The sequence below is a fragment of the Geotrypetes seraphini genome, chromosome 7 (genome assembly GCF_902459505.1).
Source record: "Geotrypetes seraphini chromosome 7, aGeoSer1.1, whole genome shotgun sequence".
Lineage (NCBI taxonomy): Eukaryota > Metazoa > Chordata > Amphibia > Gymnophiona > Dermophiidae > Geotrypetes > Geotrypetes seraphini.
In genome coordinates, this window is record NC_047090.1 from 179,099,325 (window position 1) to 179,115,775 (window position 16,451).

Consider the following 16,451-nt stretch of genomic DNA (forward strand, 5'->3'; position numbering starts at 1 on the left):
TGAAAAGACCCCGCATGAACCTGGACACCAAGGGATGAGCTGGGAGAAGTTTTCCATGAACCGGCTCATGAAAAGCAGCAATAGCACTGAGGTGGACTCTGATGGAAGTAGACTTAAGGCCAGAGTCAGACAAAGAAAGCAGATAATCCAACAATGTCTCCACTGCCAGGGAAGTGGGATCAAGATGATGAAGAAGACACCAGGAAGAAAATCGTGTCCACTTCTGATGGTAACATTGCAGAGTGGCTGGTTTCCTGGAGGCATCTAGAATGGAACGAACGGGCTGAGACAAAAGAGTATCATGAGAAGCCAGCCCGAGAGATACCAAGCTGTCAGGTGCAGAGACTGGAGGTTGGGATGTAGAAGGGTCTCCTGACGCTGTGTAAGCAGAGAAGGAAACAGTGGAAGAAGAAAAGGTTCCCTGGAACTGAGTTGAAGTAGAAGGGAGAACCAATGTTGCCTGGGCCACCTTGGAGCAATCAGAATCATGGTGGCTCGTTCCCTCTTGAGCTTGAACAAGGTTCTCAACATGAGAGGCAGAGGAGGAAAAGCGTACAGGAACAGATTGGACCAGTCGAGGAGAAATGCATCCGCTGCCAGACGGTGAGGAGAGGAGAGTCTGGAGCAAAAAAGGGGCAGCTGGTGATTGTGAGGAGCTGCAAAAAGGTCTATCTGAGGAGTGCCCCATTGAGCGAAGATGGACTGTAGAGTGAAAGGATCGAATGCCCACTCGTGAGGTTGGAGAATTCTGCTGAGCTTGTCCGCTAAGGAATTCTGTTCTCCCTGAATGTATAGATGGTGATCTATGGCCCAAGTCCAGATCTTCTGGGCTTCCTGGCACAAGAGGCGAGAGCCTGTCCCACCCTGTTTGTTGATGTAGTACATCGCAACTTGATTGTCTGTGCACAGCAGGAGGACTTGAGGAAAGAGAAGATGTTGGAAGGCCTTGAATGCATAAAACATCGCTCTGAGTTCCAGGAAATTGATGTGATGCTTCATTTCCTGAGTTGTCCAAAGACCTTGAGTTTGGAACTCGTTCAAATGAGCTCCCTAGGCGTAAGGGGAGGCATCGGTGGTGATGATAAGTTGATGAGGAGGTAGATGGAAGAGAAGACCTCTGGAGAGATTTGAGGATATCAACCACCATTGTAGAGACTGACGAAGAGATGATGTCACAGATATGTGACGTGAGCAAGGATCCATCGCTTGGGACCACTGGGTAGCTAGGGTCCATTGAGGAGTGCGCAGGTGAAGACGTGCGAAGGGTGTGACATGAACTGTGGAGGCCATGTGACCCAAGAGTATCATCATTTGCTTGGCAGAGATGGAACGTTGTGGAAGCATCTGCTGACATAGAGATTGAAGCGTTTGAAGACGGTTGGATGGCAGGAACGCTCTCATGAGGATTGTGTCCAAGACGGCTCCGATGAATTGAAGTCTCTGAGTGGGGATGAGATGAGATTTGGGTAGATTGATCTCGAACCCCAGAAGCTGTAGAAACAGGACGGTGTGGTTGGTGGCTAGGAGTACTGTCTGAGATGAATTGGCCTTGATTAACCAGTCGTCCAGGTAAGGAAAGACCTGAAGGTGGTGAGAGCGTAGAAAGGCAGCCACCACAATCAGACATTTGGTGAATACTCTTGGAGAGGAGGCAAGACCGAAGGGCAGCACCTTGTATTGGTAATGACAACGATTGATCATGAAGCGTAGGTACTGTCTGGAGGCCAGATTGACCGGTATATGAGTGTATGCTTCTTTGAGATCGAGGGAACATAGCCAGTCGCCTTGATTGAGAAGAGGGTAAAGAGTGGCCAGAGAAGGCATTCTGAATTTCTCTTTGACCAAGCATTTGTTGAGATCGCGAAGATCTAGGGTGGGTCTGAGATCTCCTGTCTTTTTGGGGACTAGAAAATAACGGGAGTAGAATCCCTGCCCCTTTTGATCTAGAGGGACTTCCTCTATGGCGTTCAGAAGGAGGAGGGATTGAACCTCTCGAAGAAGGAGGGAAGACTGAGGAGTGTTCAAAGCAGACTCTTTTGGTAGACCTTGGGCAGGAAGAGTCTGAAAGTTGAGAGAGTAGCTGTGGCGGATGATGTTGAGGACCCACTGGTCCGAGGTGATGGTTTCCCAATGGCTTATGAAATGAGTAAGGCGTCCTCCTATAGGCAGTGGAAGATGGGCAGATGGAGGGATACTGGCTATGTCCTGGAGAACCAAGTCAAAAGGGTTGTGAAGGTTTTTGTGGAGGAGGAGGCTTCACCTGTTGTTGCTGCTGTGCAGGTCTAGTGTTTTGCCTTTGTTGTTGCCTCTGACGCCTGGGTTGTTGAGCTGCCGGTGGCAAAGGACGAGCCACAAATCGACGCTGGTAGGCCGATTGCTGACGAAAAGGCCTGGTAGGTGGGGTCTTCTTTTTCGTTTTGAGGAGAGTATCCCACCTAGTTTCATGAGCCGAAAGCTTTTGAGTAGTGGAGTCCATGGATTCTCCAAACAGCTCATCCCCCAGGCAAGGTGCATTAGCCAGTCGATCCTGATGATTGACATCAAGTTCTGACACTCTGAGCCATGCCAGTTGGCGCATGGCCACCGACATAGCTGTGGCCCGAGAGGTCAGCTCAAAGGTGTCATAGATCGACCTGACCATGAACTTTCGAAGTTGTAAGAGCGATGAAGAAGTTTGGCGAAAGGCAGATTTTTTACGGTCAGGGAGGTACTTCTCAAAAGCAGTCAGATTTTGTATGAGATGCTTGAGATAGAATGAGAAGTGGAAAGCGTAATTCCCTGACCTGTTGGCTAACATCGCATTCTGGTACAACCTCTTGCCAAATTTGTCCATGGCTTCAGGTGTCAGGATTTGCGTGCCGACTTACCTGACCTCATAGACACGGTACCGGGAGACGTTAAGGGCTGCATCGGTGTCGAAGTCTGAACAGCCTGGTGTTGAGCTCTCGGTTCCGGTGCGAGGACTGGCATGGAGACTGAAGAAGCAGAATGTACCGGCACCGACAAAGTGGATGCCGAAAGAAGGGGCTGCTCCACTGTCGGTATCGGTGGCTCAGACCGGACCGGGACCAGAAGGCTTGGTGCCAAAAGTGCAGGAAGGAGTTGTTGCAACTGTTCCTTAAGCTGCACCTGCAGGACAGCGGCAATCTGCTCGTCCAGCGAAGGCACCGGTACCGCCTTTTTCTTCTGCGGTACCTGCGGTGCTGCTCTACGCCCCGAGGATGAGGAACCCGAGGTCGAGGGGCTCACCTCTATTGGGGCGGAGCGCTTCCGTGGGCGCCTCGAGGTCGGCAGGACTGGGCTCGCTGCTACTGAGACCGGAGGACGCTCCAACGGGGAAGGCTTCTTAGCCGGCTTACCTGAGGGATGTGACGCCGACGCGGTATCACGCGGTGTCGACGAAGTGGGTGCCGACTGAGACGGGGCCGATGTCGGTGCCGGTGCCGCAGAGTCAGACATCTCGGCACCAAACAATAATTGCTGCTGGATCTGCCGATTTTTCAGAGTTCTCTTTTTTAAAGTCGCACAGCGGGTGCAGGTAGACGCTCGATGGTCAGGACCAAGACACTGTAGTTGTGCGGGTCAGTGAGTGAAATTGGTCGTGCACACCGCTGGCACTTCTTAAACCCGGGTTGAGGGGGCATGATGGTAAAAACGGCTTCTGCCAAATCGAAGGCCGAGGCCTCGATGGTGGCAACAGGCCCCGCCGGGGCGAAATTGAAAGAAGTGAAAAAAAAAAAAAACCAAAGTTTTGTTTTTTTTTTTTTTTTAAAGAAAAGAAAATGAAGAAAACAATATTTCCTTAAGGGTTTACGCGAGCGGGAAGGCGATATGAAAAAAGTCTTCAACAGCCGTTGAAAGAAACGCGTCTTCTTAGCTCCGCGGAAACTAAGAAACTGGGGACCGCGCGCCTCTGTCGGGCGGGAAGGCACTCGCGCGTGTGCGGTGCAGCCTACTAGAACTTTCCAAGTTCTTAGAGTGCAATCACTCTAAAATTGTCCGTACCGGGGCTCCGTCGGTGCCGTCACCCATCAGTCAAGAATATGCTGCCTGCTTGTCCTGGGATAAAAAATAGTATCATAGGATAGAGCCACAGGATTTTCTAACAAACAATTTATTTGGCCCCAAATCGATCTCCAAAAAGCCAAAATGAATGGATAGTAGAATAATAAATGATCTAACGTCCCTGCTTCGAGATGACAATGCCAACATTTATTAGACTTAGAGCTATCTAAAAGAGTATTTTCTAACTGCCTAATTAAAGACCTTTGCAAAAATATGTTGTATAGGGATACTTTTTTTCTATCTGTATTTTAAACTAATGCTAAACACTAAATACGACTTTCCTCAACTGAAATCTGTGCCCTAGTCTGATCTTATTTTATGCTCTGAAATGCAACCTAAAATACTAATCTAGACTAAACACTTTTTATATAAAAACCCTAATAGATATTCTAAAGACTACACTATTACCTAAACTGACTTTACTGTAAAAGCATCAAAGGACCAATTCCGATGACATAATCTTCATTAATTAATTAATAAATTTTAAAGGATTAGCTTAGATTTTCTGAAATAGGTAGGGAGGGATTGGGAGGGGGGGGTTATTTTTATTTATATTGGTCATACATGAATTACATATTATTTAAAACATTATAAAATATGAATATAAATATGATATGTTGTACTTAAAGTGTTCATGAAGGTAAATCAAGTGTGTATTTATAAGATCATATAAATTTTTCTGATACACTTGTTATAATATGAAAAAATGAATAAAGAAATTATAAACATAATCTTCATTAAGCTGGACCAATCCTGAATTGCCAAGCTCTATTACTTCCATGTTAGCCTGTTGTTAGCCAATGACAGGACTTATCATTAGTGGCTAAGGAGAAAAATCCTATATAATATGGGATTTCCTGGATATTAGCCAGTGTCGAGTATGATGAAGAGTATGTGAGGGGAGTGTGTATATGGGTGAGAGAATGTAAGAGAAAGGAGACAGCGTATGGCAGAATGTGAGAGGGAATTGATGGTCTCCAGCCCTGCAGAGGGACAGGAAAGATATGCCATGGAGGAAGATGTCTCACCGGGGGATGGGAGGGGGGATGGGAGGAGGGAGAGCAACGATTTCTTTCTGGGCAGAGGTAAGAAATTTCTGTTCAAACAGGGCTAACATCAGAAATGCTGCTACAATGAAATTCTGTTTTAAATCAGATTCTTTTTGAAGCACTACTAGCCTGACAGAGCTAACAAAGATTAAATGTATTCACTAAACAGGAAGTAAGCTACCGTAAATATGAGGCATTGACTGTGTGGAAACATTAAACATACAATCTGTGTCTCGGATGTTACATTTCTACATATTTCTTTAATCTGACCTTCATTAAGATTTTTAGTTGATCTGTTACTATTAATTTGAACTGAAGTCATATTTTAATCCTCAAGCACTTCTCATGTAGAGGGATAGGATTGAGAGCATATCATGTAACATGAGACCACTGTTTAAGCTGGCAGACTTTTGGGATTCTTACCTTGTCAGAGAGAGCTGCAAAATTGTAATGAGGTTCATACATGTGAGGTGCCAAATTTGAAGCAGTTTGCAGGAGAGCTCGTGCCTGTGTGGGTGGAGAGTAAAAAGCACAGGAAAAAAAAAGTTAGTATTTTCTTTTTTTTTTTTTTCAAATTCTTTTTTCGTTTTCAATCTTACATCAAGTGCACAAACAATAAAATAATACAATTAAACACATCACTTGACAATCTTTCTGATTTATCTTACAATACATCAAATTACCACCCTCCCCTCCCATCATTCCTCTATTATTTCCCCAATAAGAAAAATGTAAAATATACCTCCCCCCTCCCCCCAATCATTAGACGGTGTATATTACAATAGAAAATGGTGTTTACTCATTACAATAACAAAAGCTAGGATTTTCAAGTATTAAAAGGGAAGTGGTGTCACAGGCTAACACCTTTTATTAAGATATTTGATGGCTGGGTTTTTGTTGCTATAAATGACAACTGAAAGATACAACATGGAAAGACTATTTGATTCCATATTTTATTGATTTGGTTTTATTCTCCCCACATTTTGCTGCAGCCCCAGATTTTCTCAGGATTTTTATACCCCCCACAATAGTGAGAGCAGCAGAAATAGTCAGATACACGTTTTGTGATACTGTAACTCTGTTATAAAACAAGAAAGCCGCGGTGCTAGAAGGCACTTTGGGCAGAGACAAAAAAGTACAGGACTTCGTGGCTCTGCGGAAGAAAACGAACTGGAGACCACGAGGAGGGGATGCGCCCTCTAGTGGAGCAGGAAGGCACACATGCGTGGTGCAGCTCAGCAAACTTGAATCTTCAATCAAGTTTGCTTGAAAAACTGTCCGCGTCGGGGCTCCGTAGATGACGTCACCCACATGTGAGAATATCATGCCTGCTTGTCCTGGGATAAATGACAGCATTCATCTTGTGAAGTGAGAGGTCCTGGTTTGGATTTTTCCCACTGGTGTGTGGCACACAAATATGTTGTATAATGAATAACAAGAACTAAGATTCATTACTGAAGCCAAGGTCAGCCTGTCGCCCCAGATGACGCCAACAGGCGAAACACAGATTTGTGTTGGGCAATTGTGCTCAGTTTATGGCAACCAGTGATACAGGGAATATGAAGAGAACGTCTATTGGGATTACATTCTCATGAAGTGATAAGTTTGCACAATATTAAGAACTTTTTTGGCCAGTATATGGACAGTACTGCAATGGAGTAGTTTCGAAATGAACTTTTAGTGGGTTGGTAGGGTAGGTTGTGAAGGTTTTAGTAAGTTATTTATGTGTATATTTATATTATATGAAGTATTAACACATGTGTGGGGTGAAAAAGTGATTATTAGGACAATAAAATCATTATTGAGGAGAAAGAGATGAAAAAGTCTAGACAACTGACCCTTTCATCTCTTTCTCCTCAATAATGGTTATCTTGTCCTATTAATCACTCTCTTCCACCTCTCTTTTTGTTCAATCAACTTGTTCCTTCGTTTAATCTTTTGTAAACCGCATAGAACTTCACGGTATTGCGGTATATAAACTGTTATTATTATTATTAAAAAATCTTTTTACAAAAAGTACAAAATAAATAGAAGTAATTTATGAATGTGTGGAAATTCAGTTTATAAATCTGTATTAAATATAGCTCTTTTTGTTCATAAAATATAGTTTAATATTACAGAGCTATTGAATTGACATTATAAATCCCAAAATTGTTCAATGCATATTAACAATCATTGGGGAAATCCTGAAAACCTGGCTGGATTGCGGCCCTCGAGGACAGACTTTGACACCTATGGTTTGAAGGAAGGAATTACCTAACTGCTGTTTCACTGTACGTAAGTTTCTATGCTACAGAAGCTGGAATTTCTTCTCCCATAGAAATGCACTGGACCATTTTGGGGGGAGCTTTTGTAAGCCTTGGCCCAATTTGACCAATATTTGAACCTTATGGGGGTAATTCTATAAAAGTAGCACTTATTTTTTTTTAAATAATTTTTTTTCATTTTCAAATTTTACATGAAGTGTACAAAATATTGAAATACAATTAATGAATACACAATATCACTTTTATATCTAATACATAATATTCTGAACATATTTTTATCCCCTCTCCCTCCCCCCACCCTTCTAGTACTTTTTAATCATTCATTACATATTGTATATCATATTATAGCATATAATGTAAAAATTATTTTCACTACCCTCCCCTTCATGTGTGTCACAAAGAAGATATTGAAAAGAAGAAAAGAAGAAGAGAAATCCTACTATTTATTCATTATAATATTTTGTCAATGGCCCCCATATTTTTATAAATTTAGTATATGTCCCTCTTTGTATTGCTATTGCTCTTTCCATTTTGAATATATGACATATTGTATTCCACCAAAATGTATAATTTAGGTTATTATAATTCTTCCAATTGTTGGTTATATGCTGAATGGCAACCCCTGTCATAACTAATAAAAGCTTGTTATTTTCTGGTGAAATTTGACTTTTTTTTCTCATCATAATTCCAAATAATACTGTATCATATGATATTGCTACATGATTTTCCATCAATTTATTAAAATTAGCATTAAAAGCAGCATTTGCACAGGAGGTATTGGTGAATTGTATGTTCTATTAGTGCAGAAATTACAGCCAAACTCAATTTAATAAACCCAGACCTTTCCCCCTGCAGCAAAGGAACAAGCTCAAGGATTACGATACTTACCTGTTCAATGTTGTTCTTGCGCATCTCCAGCACAGCTAAATTGTTGTACGCTTCAGCATGGTCATTGTTATTGGCTAGAGTCAGCTTGAAACACTGATAGGCCAAATTTACATCTCCAATTCCCTAAAAACAAATCAATACATTTAATTCTACACTTCCCCCTCCCTATTCGCAGTTCTGACGTTCGCGGTTTCGCTTATTCGCAATTTTTTCCCCAGCCCCCCCGCTGAGAATTGAAAAAAAAAACCCGGCCCCGGGACTTGGATTGGGGCGAGAAGGGAGGTGATCGGAGGTGGAGGGGGGCCTCATCACAATAACAGACCGGTTCATCTTTGCGGCGATGTGAGAGAAACGAAGAGCACTGAGGGGCCGGACCCTGGAGAGAACGGTCGGGGCCCGCACAGACCTAAACACATGCATGCAAGAAGGCTCCAGCCGCTCCCCGACCTTTCCCGACACAAGCTGCCCAGCCCAGGTCTTATGCACTAAGAGAGGAACGATCTCCTCTCTCAACTTCCTATAACTCTGGCTATCAACCCCCCCCAGCAAGAGCCTCTTACCTGCATCCTCCCGCTGCCACCTCTTCGCTCCCCCAGCCTGACACCAAAGCGGGGAATGCGAAGACCGAAGCACCCGCACTGGCCCCCCGCAAACACACAACACACACAGAGCGAGGTGATCGGAGGCGGAGACCACCAGGTAAGGTCCGGGGGTGGGTCAGAACTGGCACAAAGTTATTTGCGATTTTTCACACTTCGCGGTCCGGCTCTGCCCCTAACCTCCACGAATACCGAGGGAGAAGTGTACCTCCTAATTGTCCTGCTTGCCAATGACCAACACCTGACAAAAGAATTCTTTTGTATAAGAACCTGGGGAGATGGCTTTTGGTCAGTGAGAGTTAAGGGACAAAATAAGTAAAAATCAAGGTGAAGAGTCTTGGAAAGAAGGGCAACTCTATAAGTTATCTACCTAAGGAGAGAATAAACTTTAATTTACTTGCAAACTACTCTGAAAAGAATACATTTCAATGTCAAAAACAGTCATACTGTGAGCAAGAAGCATAATACCCAGAAAATATAAAACTGAAGGCCAATGCTAAAAATGACTTGGGGAAATAACAGAAAGATTTCTAGATAGTTCATATGAAAGAATATAAATAAAGGCTAATAAAAACAAAAAGAATATAAGGTGAGGTTTTTAATTAACTATTGTTAATACATTTATATACTGGGATTTTGGAATGAATTAGCTTGGTTGCAACTTTGCTTCCTAGATGAAGAAAGATCAATTGCAAAGAATCCTGCAAGCAACGGTTCTAATTCAAGTAAGGAGCACTTCAATTTCCTTGCCATAGTTTAATTTTGAGCACCTGAGCTTTTTGTGGCCCTTGAGTACCAATGTTGAACACTTCTCCAAAATCACTGTTTCTAGTATCCATCCTCTTTCTCTGGACACATGATGCTCTTCAAATTAACACAACAGCTGAAGAGGATACTTTTGGGCTATAACTTAAATTTGAAAGGAAACTGCAATGAGAGGGTACAGGATGAAGTTAAGAGGTGATAGGCTCTGGAGTAATCTAAGGAAATACTTTTTTGCAGAAAGGATGGTAGATGCATGAAACGGTCTCCCAGAAGAGGTGGTGGAGACAGAGACTGTGTCTGAATTCAAGAGGGCCTGGGATAGGCACGTGGGATCTCTCGGAGAGAGAAAGAGATAATGGTTACTGCAGATGGGCAGACTAGATGGGCCATTTGGCCTTTATCTGCCATCATGTTTCTATAACCATAAAGCTCTATGACATCACAATGCAGGTGTAAAGAGCTTTAGCCTATAGGAAGAGGAGATGCAAATGTTATGAGCCTTAGCCAATAGGGAGAGGAAGAGATAATGGTTACTGCGGATGGACAGACTAGATGGGCCATTTGGCCTTTCTCTGCCATCATGTTTCTATAACCATAAAGCTCTATGACATCACAATGCAGGTGTAAAGAGCTTTAGCCTATAGGAAGAGGAGATGCAAATGTTATGAGCCTTAGCCAATAGGGAGAGGAAGAGATAATGGTTACTGCGGATGGACAGACTAGATGGGCCATTTGGCCTTTCTCTGCCACATGTTTCTATGACTAACTTGGAGATTTTCTTTGTTTCCCGCTTAATGGGTCATCCCTAGATATTCTGTGGCACTTAACTGCTCAGTGGAAAGGAAAGGGGATGGGATGGGATTTGATATACTGCCTTGTAGTTACAATCAAAGGGTTTACATATTATATATACCGTGTACAAGATCTGTTCAAAAAATTCCAGGACTGATTTCATAAAAATGTATTAAACAATCTTACAACTTATTCCATTGGGTCCCCTTCAAAGTACTCCCCTTCCCTACGTATTCACTTTTCCCAACGTTGTTTCCATCCAGCTAGATGTCTACTACGTATACATTGGGAAAAACAGGATAATGAAAGGAGAGATTTCTCAAGTCGGGATCTGTGTGCATTAATTTAGGACAGCCTTGTGCAGCTTGTCTATGCTTAGATGGCAATTCCAGTAGTAGGAAAGTAAGATCAGTACTAGGCAAACTTCTAAGGTCTGTGTCCCAAATATGGCCAAACAGGGCCGATTATGGATGGGCAAGAATGGGCTTTGTTGGCAGCTTTAGCAATCAGTAAATAGGACCAGAGCTGGGCAGACTTATTTGGTCTGTGATCTGAGGACAGCAGGGACAGATCAAGAACAAAGGTGCATTTTTGTGTCACACTCACCTAAGGGCTGATGGAGAGTAAAATGTCAGTTTGCAACATTGTTGAATTGCTGGTTTCTTCAAGTATTGACAATAAATGTGGCTAGCCAAAATATAAAACTACTCTTCCATGATTATAATAATAATAATAATAATAACTTTATTCTTATATACCGCCAACAATCTTGCGACTTCTAGGCGGTTTACAATAAAGAGAAGTGGTTTACAATATAGAGAAACTGTAGATACAGCGAATTAAAGGGTATTATGTGATTGCTCTAATTGTTATGCCAGTATATGATCATGTCAGAGTGTAACTTGCATGGAATGGAAAGTGCAGCTCTGGCCACCTTCCCAATAAGGTCCATCTAGTCTGCAAGTCTTTTTCTGCCATCATGTACTATGTTATTATGCAACCCATGGCGAATACTGTGTGCAGTTCTGGTCGCCGTATCTCAGAAAAGATAGCAGAATTAGAAAAGGTACAGAGAAGGGTGACAAAAATGATAAAAGGGATGGGTCGACTTCCCTATGAGGAGAGGCTAAAGTGGCTCTTCAGCTTGGAGAAGAAACGGCTCAGGGGTGGTGATGTGATAGAGGTCTATAAAATACTAGGACTAGGGGGCATGCGATGAAGCTACTAAGTAGTAAATTTAAAACAAACCAGAGAAAGCATTTCTTCACATTACGTGTAATTAAACTCTGGAATTCGTTGCCGGAGAACATAAGAAATGCCATCCCCGGAACAGACCCTAGGTCCATCAAGTCCGGCGATCCGCACAAGCGGAGGCCCCGCCAGGTGTACCCTGGCATAGTTTTAGTCCCCATTTCACTCTGAGCTTCTCATAAGGAAAAGTGCATCTAGATTACCCTTAACCATGTCACTTTATGCCTCTCATAAGGAGATGCACATCTAACTTATCCTTAAATTCTAGAACGGTGGATTCTGCAATTACCTCTTCAGGGAGAGCATTCCAGGTGTCCACCACTCGTTGCGTGAAGCAGAACTTCCTAATTTCCTATAAAGAGAAGTCCATAGGCCATTATTAAGATGGCTTGGGGAAATCCACTGCTTATTCCTAGGATAAATATAGTTTTTAATTATAAGATTATTTGACTTAGCTTGTATGTAGTTTATCCCAAGCTAAATCAAATAATCTTATAAATTAAAAGCTATATTTATAAAAAAGTTTAAAAAGTATTTATTTGAAAAAAAAAAGATAAAAAATGCCAAGCTGGGAGTAATGAGGATCTCTACCAGCACAAGATATGTTACCCGGGTAGACATCTGAAAATCCCTTATATGCTTGTGCATTGGTGCTTTCGTACTGATTTACACTGCTAACTGAGGAAGAGTTTTGCTATTTTGGTGATTAATTGAAGATATAAGTACATATTCCTAGGATAAGCAGAATAAAATCTATTTTACTACTTGGGATCTAGCTAGGTACTTGGGACCTGGGTTGGCCATTGTTGGGAACAGGATACTGGGCTTGATGGACCTCCGTCTGTCCCAGTATGGCAATTCTTATGTTCTTATATTGTTCCACTTCTGGAAACAGTCCTTAAAGGCATATTCAGGAATCACCAAAAGTTGCTGCGTTGAATTGTGCTTTATGTCTTCAATGGGTTGAATCGCTTTCCTTTCAGCGTGGATTTAAGTTTAGGAAACAAGAAGTCAGCAGGGGCCAAGTCAGGAGAGTAAGGTGGCTTTGGAAGAACTATCATTGTGACGCATTCAAAACACCCTCCACGACTCATGACATGTTCCCCATAATCCACTTTCAACATTTCTTAAGTTTCTCTAGCGGTCTTGCCCAATTTAAAACAGAACGTCACACGTGATGAAAAATAGCCGAGCATGAAAACACATTTTCATAAAAACTGCTGTAGCTTGGAGACGAAAACAGATATCAACAAACAGAGAAAAGGAGGTTACTCGTGAGGTTTCAAGCTACTAAACACCGCCTAGGGTGCCTCAAAAGAACTTCCTGTTGGCGCATAATTCAAACTGCCCTGGAACTTTTTTGAACAGACCTCGTATACTTGAATATAAATTGAGATTTTTGGGCCACAAAAATGGCCCTAAAATGGAGGTCTTGGTTTATATTCGAGTCCTCTGGTGTGTGCCCTCTCTCTGTCCCTGCCTTGACCTGTTACAGGCCTCCTGTGGGCCCGACTGAAGCCTGGGTGGTCCATCAGAGAGCTGGGACAGGCGCGATCCTTCCTCTGATCTGTCCCAGCCAACTCTAAACCACCTTGCCTCCCTGATTCCTGCAGACCTTACCTTTAAAACCCTGATGATCTAGCAGTGAAGTGGGACAGAGGTGATCTCCCTACGCTCCTGCCTCATGAGAGCTGCGATCAAAAATGCCTGCTGCATGTTCTTGCAGTCTTGCGAGACTACAATGGGAACTTGAAGCAGGCATTTTTGATCACGGCTCTTACGGGGTAGAAGTGTAGGAAGATCACTCCTGTCCTATTTCACTAGACTACCAGGGCTTTAAAGGTAAGGTCTGCAGGGGTCAGGCAGGTGGGAGGGAGGTGGAGTGCTTTAGAGTCAGCTGGGACAGGATATGGGAAGGACTGCTCCTGTCCTGGCTTGCTGCTGGACTACCAGGGCTTCAGGCAGGCCTGTAGCGCGCATTGGGGGCTGGGTAGAAAGGAAGGAGGGAGGGAGGAAATGAGGGCTGGATGCAAAGCAGGGCACTTGAATATAACCCACCCCTCCTGGTTTATCTTTTTCGGGGACAAAAGGTTACCTCAGTTTATATTCGAGTTGGTTTATATTCAAGTATATATGGTAGGTAGTTATTTTGTACCTGGAGCAATGGAAGGTTAAATGAGTTGGCCAGAACCACATGGAGCTGTGGTGGGACTTGAACTCTACCTTCCCTGGTTCTTAGGCCACTTCATTAACCCATTAGGCTACTCCTCACCTTCAGTGCCGCTGAATATCCCACCCTATGCAATTAGGTAGTAATTCTATAAGTGGGCACCTTCTTTTAGGTACTCTGAGGTTGTTATAGAATAGGTTCTTGCCATGCAGCATTTAAGCTCATATTGCATGCATAACTGAGAGCTCCAGCCATTCTCCATCCCTCCACATGCATGCAAATGCCCTTACAGAATAGTGCTTGGGGTGTTTACATGCGTTATGTACAACTTTTCTCTGCACTTGTACATATCAAGGGGTGTGTACATGTGAATGTCTTAGTAGGCAATCTGTGGGCAGAGCTGGTAGCTATGTGGTCACTACCAAAATTCAGTGCTAACTAGATACACAGGACCACATAAGAGACAGTCTCCATCTTTGCTCATTTAGCTATGTGGGTGCTCGCATTGAATAAAGGCTGGCACTCAAATAACTCTTGGTCTGCACCTATCCAAGTTACTGTAGATTCAGCCCACAAAGGTCAGTGGCTGACCACAGCAGGCTAAATATGGGGAAACGGGGGGACATGTCCAGCAACTAGTGCCCCATGACACTGGTTATGTCTACCATGCATATTACAAGTCCGAAGTTAAAAATGAAACTGGCAGTATTTACATATATTTAAGTTTCTTACCATAGCCACATGGCCCAGGTTGTACCAAACATCGGCCACTTCCTCGTCGTTCTCAGCCAGAGAGAGTGCTCGCTCAAAGGAACTCACTGTCATGTCATACTGCTGGGCATAGAAACAGCAGAGGCCCAGATTGTTGAACAGCTGGCAGTTATACACACCCATCTGCAGGAGTCGCCTAGCTCAGTATCAGAAACATACAACATTAAAAAGGATTTTTTTTAAAAAAAAATTTATTCATTTTTGAATTCTTACAACAAGTGAATTAAACATATTATAACCAATTTTCGTATATAAGAGAAGAAAGAGAAGACTCACTTTTCAGATTTTATGGAGTGGAGTTCACAGTTAAGATCTTGGAAAAATGAATTTATGAATGAGTTTATTTTTGCAAATAGATCATTGTAGAATAAGGAAGAAGAAAGAAGAGAGAAAAAGGGAAGAAAGGAAGGGAAAAAAAGAAAAAAAGAAGAAAAGGGAAGGAAGAAGAAAGAAAGAAAAAGGGAAAAGTTTTAAGTTTGTTATTGTAATCAATAAAAATTTTTTTTTTTTTTTTGCTTTAAAAGTTATTTATGTGGAAAGCTTTAGGAAGATGGTTGGTAATGGATCAAATTATCTTAAATGAATTTGAATGTTTTTATGATATTTATTTTTGAATTAATGAGATTTAATATACTTTATAATATAATGCCTTAAAGTTCAGTTTTTGATTTAAAGAATATATTATATTAAATGAGATGATATGTTCATAATTTTTTAGAAAATTAATTTAATTAGGAGTTTTATTAATACTACATATTTATGTAGATATTAATTGATATGAATGACCATAATTGATTAAGTGATGGGATTAGTGTAGGGAATTGGGATTTAAGTGGGGATAATTAATAAAGAAGGAGATAATTTTAGGGTACTAATTAGTTTATATGAATATACTTATTGATTGATTTTATTCAAGTATATATTTATATTTAATTTTATTTGGATGATTTTATGTGAGGATGTTAAAAATGAATATGTTAATACCAGTATCAAAAAGGATTTTTTCTTTTAGAAGTTTTTTTTTTTTTTCCAGTTGTCAGCAGTTATGAGCCCAGTGTAAGTATACCAAAGAAAACATCATATATGGTGCTTTCCGGTTTACCTTCTAGGAAATGCCCATCATTACATCACATAAGATTTCCTGATTGCATGGGAGACTATCCTGTTCTTGCCAATGATTCCCCTTTCTATTATGTATAGCATTTGCATCACTTTATTCCAGTATTATCTCTAAGTATATTGGGCACTATAGTTCAAATAATTGGGTGGCATCTGGTGAAAGAAGCCCTAAGACAAATGTTTGTGTCGATCAAGGCAGCATGCTGATGTTTGCTATTTAAAACATCTTTTGGTGTTTAATTGCATTACTGGTAGACATTTCATGAAGGCAAATATGAGAGGCAGGTGGTAACTGGAGGTGAGCACAGTCAAAGAAAAGTCCCAGCAGAAAATGAATAGGTACTCCAGTTTGGCAAAAAACACTTTATTTATTTTTTTTTAAATCTTTATTCCTTTTTATTTCTTTCAACAAGTGTACAGTATTATTACAATTAATTTACATAACACACTTGGCATTCTTAAACAATATTATTATACATGTTTTTATTCCCCCCCCCCACCTCCCACCCTTTTCCATATTAATAAAATATTCCTTCCAAATTTATATATAATTATACATCCCTTTTTGATAATACAATTAATCTGACCATGAAATCTGTCCCTCCCCCCATCCTTCTTCCTCAAACACTTTAAACATTTTATTATACCCAGTAATGCACAACAATAAATATCCCATCCTATTACATATATCTCCTTATTTTTCATAACAACATAT

The 16,451-nt window shown here is 41.6% G+C and overlaps 1 protein-coding gene across 3 annotated transcripts in view; it reads right to left on the reverse strand.

Moving 5' to 3' along the window:
- Positions 1-16,451, reverse strand: part of TTC8 (tetratricopeptide repeat domain 8) — a 120,516-nt gene that overhangs the window by 17,559 nt on the left and 86,506 nt on the right. For all 3 annotated transcript variants that reach the window (XM_033953210.1, XM_033953209.1, XM_033953212.1), the window contains exons 11-13: positions 14,579-14,753; positions 8,270-8,392; positions 5,538-5,621 (exon numbers count right to left, since the gene is read on the reverse strand). In XM_033953210.1, the coding sequence (XP_033809101.1) occupies positions 5,538-5,621; positions 8,270-8,392; positions 14,579-14,753 (382 nt within the window). The remainder of the gene's footprint in view (positions 1-5,537; positions 5,622-8,269; positions 8,393-14,578; positions 14,754-16,451) is intronic.